We start from the raw sequence: 14993 nt of genomic DNA, 5'->3' as shown, positions 1-14993 counted from the left end.
GATTAGAACCACAATTTGTGTATGAAAACTTCTATTAAAAAAAAAAGAAAAAAAAAATCTCCTCCTTGTAGTGTTCATACGACCACAACCATGGGAGCATAGAAGATGTGAAGATCAATCTCTTCTTTGTAGTTCATGATGAGTTGCAGAAATTGCAGCATGTTACGATGAATGAATTCAAACGTCTGCAGACAAGTCATGAGTAATCCGATGGAAATTACAGAAACTGTCAAAATCAATGGTGATGAACATTTGGCAGTTCTAGGCTGTTCAAGTTTTGCGTCTTCACCAAGAGACAACAAGTTATTCAAAGAACCCATTGATGTGTCCCAATTTGTATCCATTGATATGTTTAGGGACAAAGGCTTTTACTACTTTAAACCTCGCATATTAGCTCTATTGAATAAATAATAAAAAGATTAATACATCTCCATCCATCTTTTGATAGCAAAAACATGCAGCTGGATAACTAACCTAATAAGATCATAAACTTCTAACCTAACCTAAAGAACAAAACCAAATAAATGAAATGAACAAGAAAACCAAAAGAAAAAAAAAACAATTTACACCTCCGTGTGCTCCTGATGTTTCTCTGATGTAGCGTCCTCTGGATGGCTAACGAGCTTTTTGTGTTCATCAGCTGAGCTGATGGCAAACTCAGAGAGTGAGCTCACTGCAACAGACATTCCATGGCAGAGTACTTTCACTGCAATCTCAGCCAGTTTCTCAGCATTCATCATCTCCTCTTCCACCACCTTGTCAGCTTCAACAAGCTCCATGCTCCTCGAACCATCTCTTCCCTGAGACTGATCTTCTTCTCTAAGCTGCCTAGCAAAGATAGAACCCATCCCACATGCAAAGAAATCGAGTTTATCCACCACATGCTTCTCGTTCATCCCGTTGAGCAGCCTTGACCATCCAATGCAGACTTCATAGATCAAATGAGGACTAGTTGTTAGTCTGACTTTCTCTGGGTCAGGGTCGCATCTGAAACATCTGAGCAACCAACCGGTTAAAGACAACACGTACGATCTCTGGGAAGCGATCCACGCTTGGAAGCAAACTCTCCAGTTTCTTAGCTGAGCCACTAGGTTTAAAGCAGACCGAGCTAGTCTCTGAGTGTTGATCTCCGGTAATGAACTCTGTTGTCTCTTCTTGAGCGTGGTTGCAGCAAGTAACAGCTTGGCTTCGTCCAACGTCCGCTTCTGTATCTGGTGACACTCTGCCATCACTTTCCACATCCGAGCTAACCTGTAAGAATCAGTGTTTAATTACTATGTGTTTCGTGAGCCACAAGAAAGATGTTTTTTTGTCATCATCATACATACCCTTGAAGAAGCTCAAGAAGCTGAGGAAGCAGTTCTTGGTCTCTTAGAGTCTCAATCCTTTCGGAGATAGACTCAATGGAGTGTATCGAGACCATCATCTGAGTATGCAAGTCTCTCATTGTAGCTCTTGTCTTGTCAACCGCAGAAGAGCTGTCTCCTTTCACATCATGGTTCCTTAGCGCCAAACATTTCTTCTCATATGCAATCCTTACACGTTCTCCAGACTGTCACACCATCCAAAGTCAGTCAACAACAGATAGAGAGAGAGTGAAAGCTGGTTTGCAGTTATTACATTACCTTAACTTCATCATAGAGTTTCTTCTCCCAAGCGTATAGACGGTCCAGTGTTGATTGATGGCTACCAGAAAGCATACAAGACTCTTCTGAAAACTCACTGCTGCTGCTTTCAGAGCTGATCAAGAATCTTGATGAGGAGGTGGAGGAATAAGATCTCGATGAGAACAAAGCTACTGGATTCAGCATTTTCATGGCTGCAATAAAGGATTAAATATTCAAAACAAAACATCTAGTTTTTTTTGTATATAATCAAAACAAAACAAAACAAAGATAAAGATTCTTACCGCTGAGTTCAGTATTAGAAGATATGTATTGAGCTCGACTAGCTTCCAACAAACCCGAAACTTCATTAGCAGCACTACATATGATCTCAAACTGATCTTCAAGATCTTTAATCACTTCCCCCATGCTCGTTGGCCTACGAGTCAAGTACACAGTGAAGCCTTCTCCTTTTGCATCATCATCTGTTGTACTAACCACATTGCTGTCTCCTTGTTCTTGTTCTTGAGTTTCAACCTCCCTGACTTTGACTTCTTGATCCGTCTTACAGTCTTCTTCTGTTGCTTCCATCAGGGTATGAAGAGATTCATCTTCTTCTTCTTCAAGATCAGGGATCCCTTCTTCCTCACGAACTCGCCTCACCTCATCCTCCACACCTCTTTGGTTATCATAGTTGTATCCGTAATAGTCCAACGAAGAGAATGGGTTCCAAAAGAAGTCCCACTGAGAGTTCTGCGGCGAAGGAGGTGGTATGTTAGGACTGTTGTTCATGTTCATCCCAAAGAAACTATCTGCTCCATAACTCTCGACATGGTAAGTCTCAGGTGATGTAGGAGGCTTTTCTTCAACTTGAACCGGTCTGGTTTCACTAGCCATCAAGTAACTGACTTCCAGTTTTGACTCGATGAAGCCCTCTGAGGTGCTGCTCATTATCTTCACTGGAGTAACAAACTCGTGTGGCTCGTCTCCTTCAATGTATTCGCGTAGAGCGTCTGAAACTTTTCTTAGAGACTGGATGTAAGCAATGTGGGAAGAAGCAAAGCTTGTCCTGTGTTCCACTGCTTGTTTGATGAAACGCTTCCTGTCTCTGCAGATCTGAACAGCTTCATCGTCACCTAGCTTTGAATTAGAACATCCCATCTCTCTCTGTTTCTGTTTACAGTCTTAGCTACAATTCCAAAGCTCAAGACTTGTATGTAAATTGTTGTTGGAGAACTGCACAACTAAGAACAAGAATGTCAGATTCTTACATGTAAAATTGTAAATTAAACGCTTGAAACAGCTAACAAAAGCAACATATCATTAATTAAAAGTGACAAAACGTTTCTATATTGTTTTGTCTTTTAAGTTGTAAGTTATACACGGAGTCGAAAACTACTCTCATTTTCCTGGAGATTATTCATTTGGCAGACACACAACATATAATAAAAATGCCAAAGAAATCAAGAAAGAAAGAAAGGACTCTTAAATTATTTTCTGAATCATGAGCTTTTTGTAGGTGAAAGAAATAAATAATGAGTACAAAATCTAAAACTCTTTTACACAATTTTGTTTACCGTCTTTCTTCACTGAGGGACCCAAATCAAAAAGGAAAAAATATATATAAAAAAGTTTTGATTTTTTTTTTGGAAGGGAGATAGAGAGAGAGAAGACAAAACCTTTCAGGTGTTGTTACAGAAGAAGAAGATGCGGAGCGTGAAGAAGGAGAGAGACGTTGAAGAAAACAACAACGGTCAAAATATTGTGTGAGTAGGAGAGATGAAGTGAGTGAAGATGGTTGGTGATTGGTGATGAAGAAGAAACACAAAATTAAAATTATTTTCTGGAAAAAAATAAAAAAAAAGTGGAGGAACACGGAAATAAAGAATACGACTTGTTATTATTATCCACCTTGGTTTTCAAATTTATTTTCGTTGTCGCCACTGTTCTTGCATTGGTTTAAGAGTTGGTTTATAGACTAATCTCCACTCTTGAATGTGTTTATTGTTTTCTTATCATTTTCGACAGCAGTCTCAATGAGTCAATGGAGTGTACTCTTTTATTGTTTTGTTTCATTACATTATAAGTTAGCAGTACTTTATTTAGTTGTAGCATGGGCCCATTTATTAATGGCGTTAGGACATGCAATGTTGTTTTATTCGTGCATGAAACTTTTTACAGAAGGCGTTACCACACACACCATTCTTGTTTTATTTTATTTTTTACTAATTCATGAACCTTGTTTAAGCGTTACAACAAACATGCAGCATTTGTTTTTGTTTTGCTAATTTATATCTTTTTAAATATTTGAACGGTAGTCTGCTAATCAAATCAATGATGTGTCCCACTTTTATAAAGGAAAAACGATCTTCAAATCCTTAACCTTCATTGTACAACAAATAAGATTGATTCGATTTGTGTAAAGGATTCCATATTTGTTTGGAAATGGATTATAAGCAAAGAAAGTGTTTTGATTTGTTTCATGAAAAAAATACGGTGATGTGATTTTTTGTGGAAAGGAAAAGGAGATGTGTTTCTTGTTCGCTGGATCAACTCTAAAATACTCACTCTGTCATGGTTTGGATTGCAGTACATAACTAAACTGCCTAGCAACAAGAGATCAACTGCTGCAGTGAAACTCTCAGGTGAATGCTCAATGCATTCTCTGTAATTCCGATGTAGAAATCCGAAATCATCTTTTCTTTAGCTGTCACTACACAGAGGCTATCTGGAAGAACCTTACAAGGAAGCTACCTAGACAGAGTTACTCTCATCTGTGGAATCAGGTTCTTGAACTAGTTTAGACACATAAACTTTTAGGTGTGACAAAGTTTTTCTTACGCTATGTGTTTTAAGTTTCAGTGCATACTATTTGGCTTGAGAAGAATGAAAGAAGATACGGCATTACACCATGACAAACAAACAAAGAACGGAACCAGTTCTCTGAAAGAACGAGGAGGGAATAATCGTAAGCAAGCGATAGGGGTCTGGTTTTCATCTAGAGTTTAACTGGGTTAAATTTTTGATATTGTTCAATTTCTATAACTCATTAGACTAAAAATGCATTAGTTGTATAAAAGTTTTTTCTTATTTGAATAAATTTAACATTTTTTGAAAAACGATGAGCATGTGATTTGTGTTACACCTAGGAAAAGTACCTACTTTTGTAATTTTGAAGCATTTTCAATGGAAGAATTTTGACAATCCCCTATATATTAAAATAAATGCATTCGTAATTAATGCGTTCACACTGTATTTTCTAAATTTGCTGACGTGTCGCCTTCACAATTGTTTAACATTTAATGTGTTCACACATTAAGTTTTTTAATTACACTCGAGACAATTTAATGTGTTCGCATTCTATTTTTTTCAATAAGTTATTTTGGCTCATACATTTTTAATATACAAAATTTGTATAGTGAATTGAAATTATTTAAAATTCTCTTTGTATAACTACTGAATGATAACATTTTTAAAAAATTATTAAGATTTGTATCAACTAAAATACTTGAGTGAGAATGTTTTAGAAATTCAAAGTTTCATATCTAACTTGGTTTCTTGAAAAGAGACATGTGACATATACGGTGATGAGTAGGGTCCAATGCTATGCTCCAACTGTATAGATTGTTTCAAAATGTTACTTTTGGCAACTATGATATCAAATAGTGTCTATACAACTCATGGAGATCTCTTTCAAAACTCTTCTCGGGTTTATGAAAATAATATTTTACTGTTGGATTCTTTAGAAGAACTTGACAAGATTGAGAAGAGAAGACAAGTTAGTGAGAATGATGATGATGATGATGATGATGATGATGATGATGATGATGATGATGATGATGATGATGATGATGATGATGATGATGGGAATATAACTCTAAACCATGTTTTATGGTCGTGTCCATCGAGAGTGACTACAAGGGATTTCTTTAGAGAGCTGATTGCACCGAGAGTTTTCTAAAATAATCGAAGTTAAAGGTAAGTGGTTAATTTCTAATGATGTTTTCGTATGTGATTATTTAAATTTAATGTATTTTGTTTACCGTTTTAGATGATCATAAGATCACATGAAGGACCTGATACAAGATCAGATCGAGAAGACATGGGAAACATGCTATGCGGGTACTCACATTAACACTAATCAAAATTTACATTATTAAACTCAATAAAAACCAATTTATATGAGTATAAATATACAACTTTTGATATTATGTCTAAGTTCAAACAACAAAAATAATAATAGGTTATCTTATACAAAATACAAAATCTTAAAATGTCACCAACATTGTTTGTACAAACAATACAAATAATATTGGATGACCTTTTTCTTAAACTATTATTTAGATTTTATTTGATTTTACAAGCATTTAGAAACTTAAAAATGAAACCATTGGTTCGACATGAGAACTGTCGAAAATTCATATAACATGAAACCAAACAAATATAATAGTTTTAGGTTTATCACCGAAAAATGAAAAACCTCGATCACTTCAACCGAACAAAACAAAATAAATATGGATTTTAGAATGGTATTTATATTTTAGGAGGTTAAAAAAAATAACGTAATACCAAACGAATTCCAGATTAAACAGATATAATGTTTTTTATCCTAAAAAATATAGCTGAGCAAAATATCCGGAACTGAAGAACCGAGCCAAAACCGAACCGAAATTCAGGGTCTCGAAATCGATCAGACACGAGGTAAATAACGAATGGTTCCTAAACTGATGTATCCGAAGAACATATACTCAACCAGATCCGAACCGAGAACCGAATGAGTATCCGAAGATTTCTGAAATGTAAATATATATTTAAAAATATTATTTATAATTATATGTACAATTATTTTAAAAATTAAAATCAAAATTATATATTAAATATATATTAATTATTTTTTTGTATTTTCAGATAAAATATGATAATTTGTATAGAAATACTCAAAAACCGTGTCCAATGATTAATTTTAGTTTTTTGGTACATTTGGATAGTTTAAATACAAAATATCCAAACTGAATCGGGTAATATGGTTAATTTAAGTATGAACCAGTTTCAGATATATTAGTTATTTAGTTATTTTAAAGTTTTTTACATCAAAATCAAACCTACTCGAACCAGACTCGGAATTTTGTAATACTCAAACGAGACTTAATTTTCAAACCATTTAATTCCTTCTTCTTCTGAATTGCATGGCATTGATTCTAACATATTGCTAATGTATTAAAAAGAAAAAAAGAAACATATGGCTAATGTTTCTTGACAGTCAAGGCACTGAACGAAGCAAGACTAGAGGCGGGCGTGAGACCATACGGAGAGACAAGCTTCAAGAGTCAATGGCCAAGCCCTTTCGCATTGGTCTCTGGTGTATTGCTTGCTCTCTCCTTCTTCAAGTACTTTTATAGTCTGTTTGAGTGGTTGGCTGTTGCTGCCGTGGTGGCTGGAGTTTACCCTATTCTAGCTAAAGCTGTTGCTTCCGTCACAAGGTTCAGGCTTGACATCAATGCTCTCACTCTTATTGCTGGTAAAAGATCATTAGCTTTAAGTTTGTTTTTTTTTTTTGATAGGATGGCATTACATTGGTGTACTAATGCATCTAATTTTTGTTCTTGACAGTGATTGCAACGGTGTGTATGGAGGATTACACAGAAGCTGCCACAATTGTGTTTCTATTCTCTGTTGCAGATTGGCTCGAGTCAAGTGCTGCTCATAAGGTTAGATTGTGTAGAGTTTCTAGCAATACAAAAATAAAATAAAATACAATTAGCCTTGCATGGTGGTACCAATAGGATCATTATGTAGACCATTAGTTTTACTTATTTTTTATTTTTTCAATAATTTGTTTTGAAGTAACTATTGTTTTCAGGCAAGCACAGTGATGTCATCTCTCATGAGCTTAGTACCACGAAAGGCAGTGATAGCTGAAACTGGAATAGAAGTTGATGTAGATGAGGTTGGACTAAACACTGTCGTTTCAGTCAAAGCTGGTGAAAGTATACCAATCGATGGAGTTGTGGTTGATGGAAGCTGTGACGTGGATGAGAAAACATTGACAGGAGAGTCATTCCCTGTCCCCAAGCAAAGAGACTCACCTGTTTTGGCTGCAACTATAAATCTTAATGGTACCAAAACATAACTATATATTCTCTTTAAATGATCATAAAATTTCAGCTCATTGACACAATTGTCTTAAAGGTTACATAAAGGTGAAAACAACAGTTCTAGCCAGAGACTGCGTGGTTGCGAAAATGACTAAGCTAGTAGAAGAAGCACAGAAAAGCCAAACTAAAACTCAAAGGTTTGTAGACAAATGTTCTCGCTACTACACTCCAGGTCAGTAATCATATATATACAATCTTCTTCTAACATTTAAAATCATATAAATGTAATGAGTTCTTGATCCCATTTTGCTCTGTCTTTTGTTCAGCTGTGGTTGTAGTAGCAGCATGTTTTGCTGTCATCCCGGTTTTGTTAAAGGTTCACAACCTCAGCCACTGGTTCCACTTAGCACTTGTAGTGTTAGTAAGCGGTTGTCCATGTGGTCTTATCCTATCCACACCTGTTGCTACCTTTTGTGCTCTTACTAAGGCAGCCACATCAGGGTTTCTGATCAAAACCGGTGATTGTCTTGAAACTTTGGCAAAGATTAAGACTGCTGCTTTTGACAAAACAGGAACTATACAAAAGCTGAGTTCACAGTCTCAGATTTCACATCTCTTTCTCGCAATATCAATCTGCAAAACTTGCTTTACTGGTAAGTCTCTATGTTAGTTTTCTCACTGGAGTTAAGCCTGTGTGATGAAACATTTTGAGATGGTTTTGATATAGGGTCTCAAGCATCGAAAGCAAGTCAAGCCATCCAATGGCAGAGGCCCTTATTGACTACGCGAGATCAGTTTCTGTTGAGCCTAAGCCTGATATGGTTGAGAACTTTCAGAACTTTCCAGGAGAAGGGAGTCTATGGGAGAATAGACGGTCAAGACATCTACATTGGTAACAAAAGAATTGCACTGAGAGCTGGTTGCTTAACAGGTCTCAAACCTTTGCTTCTGAAGCTATATTGAGTGTTGTTGTATTGTTCTTTTTATCTATCTAACGTTTGCATGATCTCTTCTTTGTGGATGCTAAATAAAGTTCCGGAGATGAAGGGAGGTAAGACCATTGGTTACATATACATTGGAGAAGAATTGACAGGAAGTTTCAGCCTTGTGGATGGTTGTCGACATGGGGTTGCTCAAGCTCTCAACGAGCTCAAGTCCTTAGGCATCACAACTGCAATGCTCACAGGAGATAACGGAGATGCAGCCATGTCTATTCAAGAACAGGTGAAGTATCTAAACTTAATCATTCCTCAGTTTCTATTTTAAGAGTCATGTGTAGTGAAAAGGTTATCATTATTATTACAGCTAGGGAATGCTTTGGATATTGTTCATACTGAACTTCTTCCTCAAGACAAAGCAAGAATCATCGATGAGTTCAAGAGCCAAGGACCTACGATGATGGTAGGAGATGGACTTAACGATGCACCGGCCTTAGCTAGGGCAGACATTGGCATTTCAATGGGGATCTCAGGTTCAGCACTTGCAACAGAGACGGGAGATATCATTCTTATGTCGAATGATTTGAGGAAGATACCTAAAGGGATGAGACTAGCGAGGAGAAGTCATAAGAAAGTGATTGAGAATGTTGTGTTGTCTGTGAGCATAAAAGGAGCGATCATGGTGCTTGGTTTTGTAGGTTACCCTTTGATTTGGGCAGCTGTTCTTGCAGACGCAGGGACTTGTTTGCTTGTGATACTCAATAGCATGATGCTTCTACGTGACGAGCGTGAAGCTGTTTCTGCATGTTACCGTGCTTCTTCTCCTTCTTCTACTCCTTCGCTGGTGAAGCTTGAAGACGATTTAGAAGTGGGATTGTTGCAGAAGAGTGAGGAGACAAGTAAAAAGAGTTGTTGCTCTGGTTGTTGTAGTGCCCATAAGGACACTCAACAACAGTGAAAACGTTCTTCTTATTTAGAACTAGAGGGGGGTCATTTGATGGGCTACCATTTGATTTGAGTCATAAAGATTGAGAATCTACAAAATCGGTGAACCAAAAAAAAAAAGAGAGTCTACAAAATCTGTTAAACCAAAAAACCGAAGAAATTAATCCCTTTCTTTTCAAGCCTGAATAAATCTTTACTTCAAATAAAATAATAGAAAAAACTTCAAAATATTAAAATTTCTATAAGTAAAGTCATATACATGCATATTATATTATATAGTTTGCATATAACTAAATTATTATATACTGTATTAAATAGTTTAGTTTAATCAATTTTTTATTTATTCGATTTGCTGAAATGGGCAATGGAATGCATGAAAAATTTACGTCAGTTCAGGATTACGTTTGCAACGGATTGTTCCCAGTTGGTGAAGATGATTTCGGAACCAAAGGAATTGCCAGCTTTTGCAAGTTATTTGGAAGACATAAAGACCCTAAAGAACGTTCTCATCAACTTAGAGATAGTTCATGTACCACGAACGCAGAATATGCAGGCGGACAAACTAGCAAGAACTGTTAGGATTCAACCGCCATTTGTTGTTCACATAGATTCAGAGTTGCCGGCTTGGTTTTCCGAGTCTAGATGAGAGTTTTGTTTACGCTGATGACAAAAAAAAACAGTTTTTTTTGGTTCAATTCAATTTTACAACACCATGCCATATGTCACTGTCTCCTCTCAAATCCGTTGCAACTTTTTATTTTGAAATAAGGTTTAGTCCGATGTTACTTAACTATCGGGTGAGTTTTACAAGATGTTAGTTTAACATAACTCACACTTCGTCCAAAAACATTCTGGATAAAAGCAGAAGAAGTTTATATATATCGAGCGATGGGTAGTGGGTAGTGAGTAGTGACCAATGGATAAATCGATGGATCATATATATACAAGCAAGACCCTATCACAAATAATTGTGCCTTTGACGAGTGCTAAACCCCACGTTTATCTGCTACAGTGACTGTCACATTGGACTTTTGACTAATATGAATTGTCACCACCGATAAGAAGAATATTATTTGAAAAATATTGGGTCCTTTTTTAATTTAGTTGAGACTTTATCACATCATTAACAAAAACTAAATACACCAACTTGTAGTCTATTAATCTCCCGGTCATTCTTTCGATTGATTCAACTTGAAACAAAATAATAGAATCAACACTTCTTTCGTATAATTATGGTTCAACTTGATAGCCATACAGTATTTTGCCTTTATTTTACTACCTAGTAATAAACTGAAACAGAATTAACATTGATTTTGGGATTGAACTTGTTCTTTTATTAGGTTTCGTCAAAATCCAGTTTAAATAATAAAAGCACATCATGCATGATCTTGAGAATCTCAAGCTGAGAATATTAACCTATATATATGATTTAACATGCATATTTATATTTTAAGACTTCTAAATATTTCTTAGATCGACTAAATATTTTAATTTGGTCACTTAGGTCGTCTTCTAAATATTTGGATTCGTTTTGTTATCGTGTTACAACAAAACTTTTTTACGATCCACAGATTATCATGACATGTTGATATATCCCAAACGAATATTCCTCGTATATTCTTTATCTATAATATCAAAAACAGTTTCTTTTGCAATCATCCAGAATCACACATTTAACTTTTGCAGCCCTATTTGTCAATATTATACTTGAGCACTCCTATTATGATGATCACTTTTCTTCAACTGATGAAGGCTGAATCTCATCATATGTTACTATTATTACATACAATTAGGTTTCAGCTCTAAACCTAATTGTATGGATCCGTTGGGAATGCAGAATAGATCACAGAAAAAAACGTTAAGTATGATGATATCCATGTAACTGAGATATTAGAACAGTTCTAAATCTCAAGGGTTGATCATATACAAAAAAAGTCTTGCATGTGTAAAAAAAATTGTCAATCTATACAAAGTATGCAATGCCGTTTATTATGTTTTCGTTACGAAACTCTACTATCTTTTATAAAATTTATTATGTTAAATTAACAACTTACAAAATAAATTATTGTTATCCACTTTGATAAATTTTACATGGCAGCATGATATATGTAACAAAAAACATATACAATCGGTAAGACACTTTAAAACGTTTACAGGTTGAAAATTACGAATCTCGACCAGTTTGGCCGACAACAACCGAGATCATTGATATCCCGTTGCTGACTACTTCAGCTAGGTAAAACCACAATCCTTACCTTCGATCCTTAAGCTAATGTTGGCTGCTGACGTATGCCCACTAACCTCATTGTGTTCCATTATAATGACTTGTGCTGATTATACACTCGTGTTATGCTTTTATCATTCTTTCTTTTCCCGTCGGCTCGTGGGTTATAATATATTTTCTAATTTTATTATTACGGTGATATGAGAAGAAACATATGAAGAGAATGATTAATGTCTATTAGAGAACAATCAAGGGATCATGAGAGTCTATCAAACATCCACAGATGTTAATTATGCTCTCCGTGACTTTACACAAATGTTATTTCCTCAAATATTGAATGTACCCAGGGGCGGCCCCCTACTAATTTCTGTTTTTTCTTATATAATTTAAATAAATTTGATCACTTGTTCTTACTTTTAGTGAATAAAAGGAAAAGGTGCCCCCAATTCTATATGTTTTGGGAATTTTTTCTATTGTGCCCCCAACTGAAAACATACCAATCAAAATGAGATCATTGGAGAAATTTTAAATGAACAGATAAGAGAATATATGCAAAGAAAAACCTCATTCCCGTATCTACTTTATTAATTTTTCTTTAAAACCTATAATATTTATTTGATCAATAAGACGTATCCAAAAAGATCCAATTAGTGCATCACTAATAGTCTACCACTATTGTAATTCGTATTCGCAAACTAAACTTTTCAAAAACTGTTTAACAACATAAAATGAGAAAGCTAAAGCTAAGAAAGCTGGTATTGAGGTAACTTGTGAAAGAAGGTATTTGTATATTCTGAAATGGAGTTCTTACATCCTTTAAAGGAAGACAGAAGAGATGTACAGTTCAATTGATATTAGCCGATAAATATTTTGGGAACTTCATTCAAGGAACAAACTCACTGAATTATCTATAAAATTCGCTAGCTAGTAGGCGTATGTTTATTTCCTAATTTATGTCCCATATCAAAAATAATTCATAATTCTTAACAAAAATATATTATATTAGTTTAAAAATTAAAAATAGATAAAGGTGAAGTTACTTTTCTGGGAAAAGTTCCGAAGATTCGGGAACTAATATTTTAATGTATCAGGTGGTAGAACAAATATAAGCAGAAGAACTTATCGAAACACAAAAGAAGGATATATCATTGCAGTTCACATTTCAACGATATTCCCTTTCCCACTAGACTATGCTTTATAGGTCTCTTGTTTATCTCTAATATCTATTTAGTGTTTGGCTTATTTAATTGCCTTTTACTTTGATGTATATATTTTTAATTTTTTTTTTAAAGTAAGATGTTTTGTTTTGAAACATTGGTAGATTCCTCCACTATTCGAAAGCCTTTTGGAAAAGATAGTGGAGGTGTTCTGCTTAAATTATTTCTGGTCTCTTTTTAGGCAAATAATAACTTGAGTCTTTGTGATCTCAAAGGGACGCGTATGTAAACTTTCAGATATAAAATATAAATGTGAAAAGAGGTTAGGGTTGTGGCCATAAGAAAGGGAAAAAGACTGGCCATCTTCGGTTGTTTAATTGTAGAAAGCTAGAAGGTTTAATTACGTTGCACAAATAGGATATGTGAAATTGTGTATATATATGATACTGTCTTTTCTATGGATTGAATTTGGAAAACATGTAACATTATAATATAAAAGATATCACCAGAACTTTTTATTGGCCGTACTCCCTAGTTAAATGTATTAAATGGTAATGCGGTATGCGGATGTATTGGTTCATCAAAAAGACATCACTTTAAGAAGAGAGACGAAAACATATGTAGAACGTAGTGCTTATTATTTGTTTTGGAGTCCTTATGAAAGCATTATATAGAGTTAGGTGTGCTTAACTTAAAGTTTTCTTTCATGATTGGTGGATATATTGAGAAGTACGTGTTAGCAACGACAATTTTTGTTTTAAACTTTCATTTATTTGCACAAAACGGAGTTAAGGTATTACAAATTAAGCATACACACTTGTCATGACTCATGTTAGACCACTAGTCCCTTAAAACTCTAGTGTTATAATTCTAAAAGTCGTCATAGTGATACAAACCAATAGTTATTGATAAGGAATAGGTACATGAACGGTAATCGTAGCAAAATTCTAATTATGTGCATGACTATCTACGATCTAATGTTCTTTTCTCGTGGTTAAGGTATATCTTCATTATCAAGAATCTTTGTGAACGTTACAAATACGCAACTCTTTTTTAGTATACGCAAGTCTATTTAAGTAGACAAAACAAACATATTTTACACATTAGGCATTTAAAAACATATAGTAAATTGTAGACGTTTTAAGAAAACAAAATACAGTACTTGATTTGTTTAGATATTTGAAAAATTATTGTACATTTGGCTTCGTAGCTTTCGGTGAAAGTTATAAATGCTGAAAAGACCCGAGGAGAATTACCAAAATCTCACGAGAGAAAGGGGGGCGGGCGGGGGGATAAAGAATCGACAACACAAAAAGTATTGTGGACCACACCGCAAGTCGATCAGAAATAACTGCAACAAAAGCCAATAATAGAAGATTTGGTGGGAAATGCCTCACTTTAATACAATAATTGTTAGGGATTTTGTGTCCGAGTGGTAAAGAAAAAAGTTTAGAACGTTAATATATTTCAGATTCAATTAACTTGTTGCGTGAAATTAAATTATATTATTCTAGACATAGATATGAATTTTTATTTCCACCCCATTTAAATACCCGAAAAAGTTTATCTATGAAATTTACAGTTTAGTACATCGTGGATATCTCAGATAAAAAAAACAATTGTAAGTAATATCTCTTGGGAGTCATGGTCTAAAAGGAAAGATCACTTTTTACATCAACAAAAAAGGTTATGTGGCCACTGCCCACGTTGGGCCAAGTGTTCGGTTTGACTCTGGTCTGGTCAATGAACCCATTTCTTTTTGTATGTGGTGTTTCTTCCAACACTTGTAAATTTATTGATGCTGCTTATTCTAGAACGTGTGTATGAATTTAGGCATGCTAGTGTTGCGGCTACATGCATTTGTAATAGTTATGTTGGTTTGATCTTTGCTATAAAGAAACTCAATATCTAAGTAGACTTGGACGAACTAGAATAAATACCATCAAGATTTCATGAACAGAATGTTTAATTTAGGCGACTGGAACCTGCTCTTGGACCTAGCTAAGAAAGTAGTGACAAAATCTGAAAGT

At 34.9% G+C, this 14993-nt stretch overlaps 1 protein-coding gene and 1 pseudogene across 2 annotated transcripts; one reads left to right on the top strand and one right to left on the bottom strand.

The window, feature by feature from the left end:
• Positions 1–380: 380 nt before the first annotated feature.
• Positions 381–3415, bottom strand: LOC130508402 (protein ALTERED PHOSPHATE STARVATION RESPONSE 1-like). 2 transcript variants are annotated; one of them, XM_057003892.1, is made up of 5 exons: positions 3284–3415; positions 1910–2840; positions 1626–1819; positions 1329–1552; positions 381–1251 (listed from the first exon to the last, which is right to left on the bottom strand). In XM_057003892.1, the coding sequence occupies exons 2-5, from the start codon at positions 2763–2765 to the stop codon at positions 564–566; spliced, it is 1962 nt and encodes a 653-aa protein (XP_056859872.1). In that variant the 5' UTR covers positions 2766–2840; positions 3284–3415; the 3' UTR covers positions 381–563. The 2 variants fall into 2 exon arrangements, with proteins under 2 accessions (XP_056859872.1, XP_056859873.1); XM_057003893.1 differs by having other exon boundaries at positions 1910–2848; positions 3284–3389.
• Positions 3416–6980: 3565 nt separating this feature from the next.
• LOC130508404 (cadmium/zinc-transporting ATPase HMA3-like) lies at positions 6981–9631 on the top strand (annotated as a pseudogene).
• Positions 9632–14993: the final 5362 nt, after the last annotated feature.

Source organism: Raphanus sativus, chromosome 2 (assembly GCF_000801105.2).
Source record: "Raphanus sativus cultivar WK10039 chromosome 2, ASM80110v3, whole genome shotgun sequence".
In the NCBI taxonomy this organism is placed as follows: Eukaryota; Viridiplantae; Streptophyta; class Magnoliopsida; order Brassicales; family Brassicaceae; genus Raphanus; species Raphanus sativus.
Note: the sequence above shows the minus strand (reverse complement) of the source record. Positions and strands in the feature narration are given on the sequence as shown.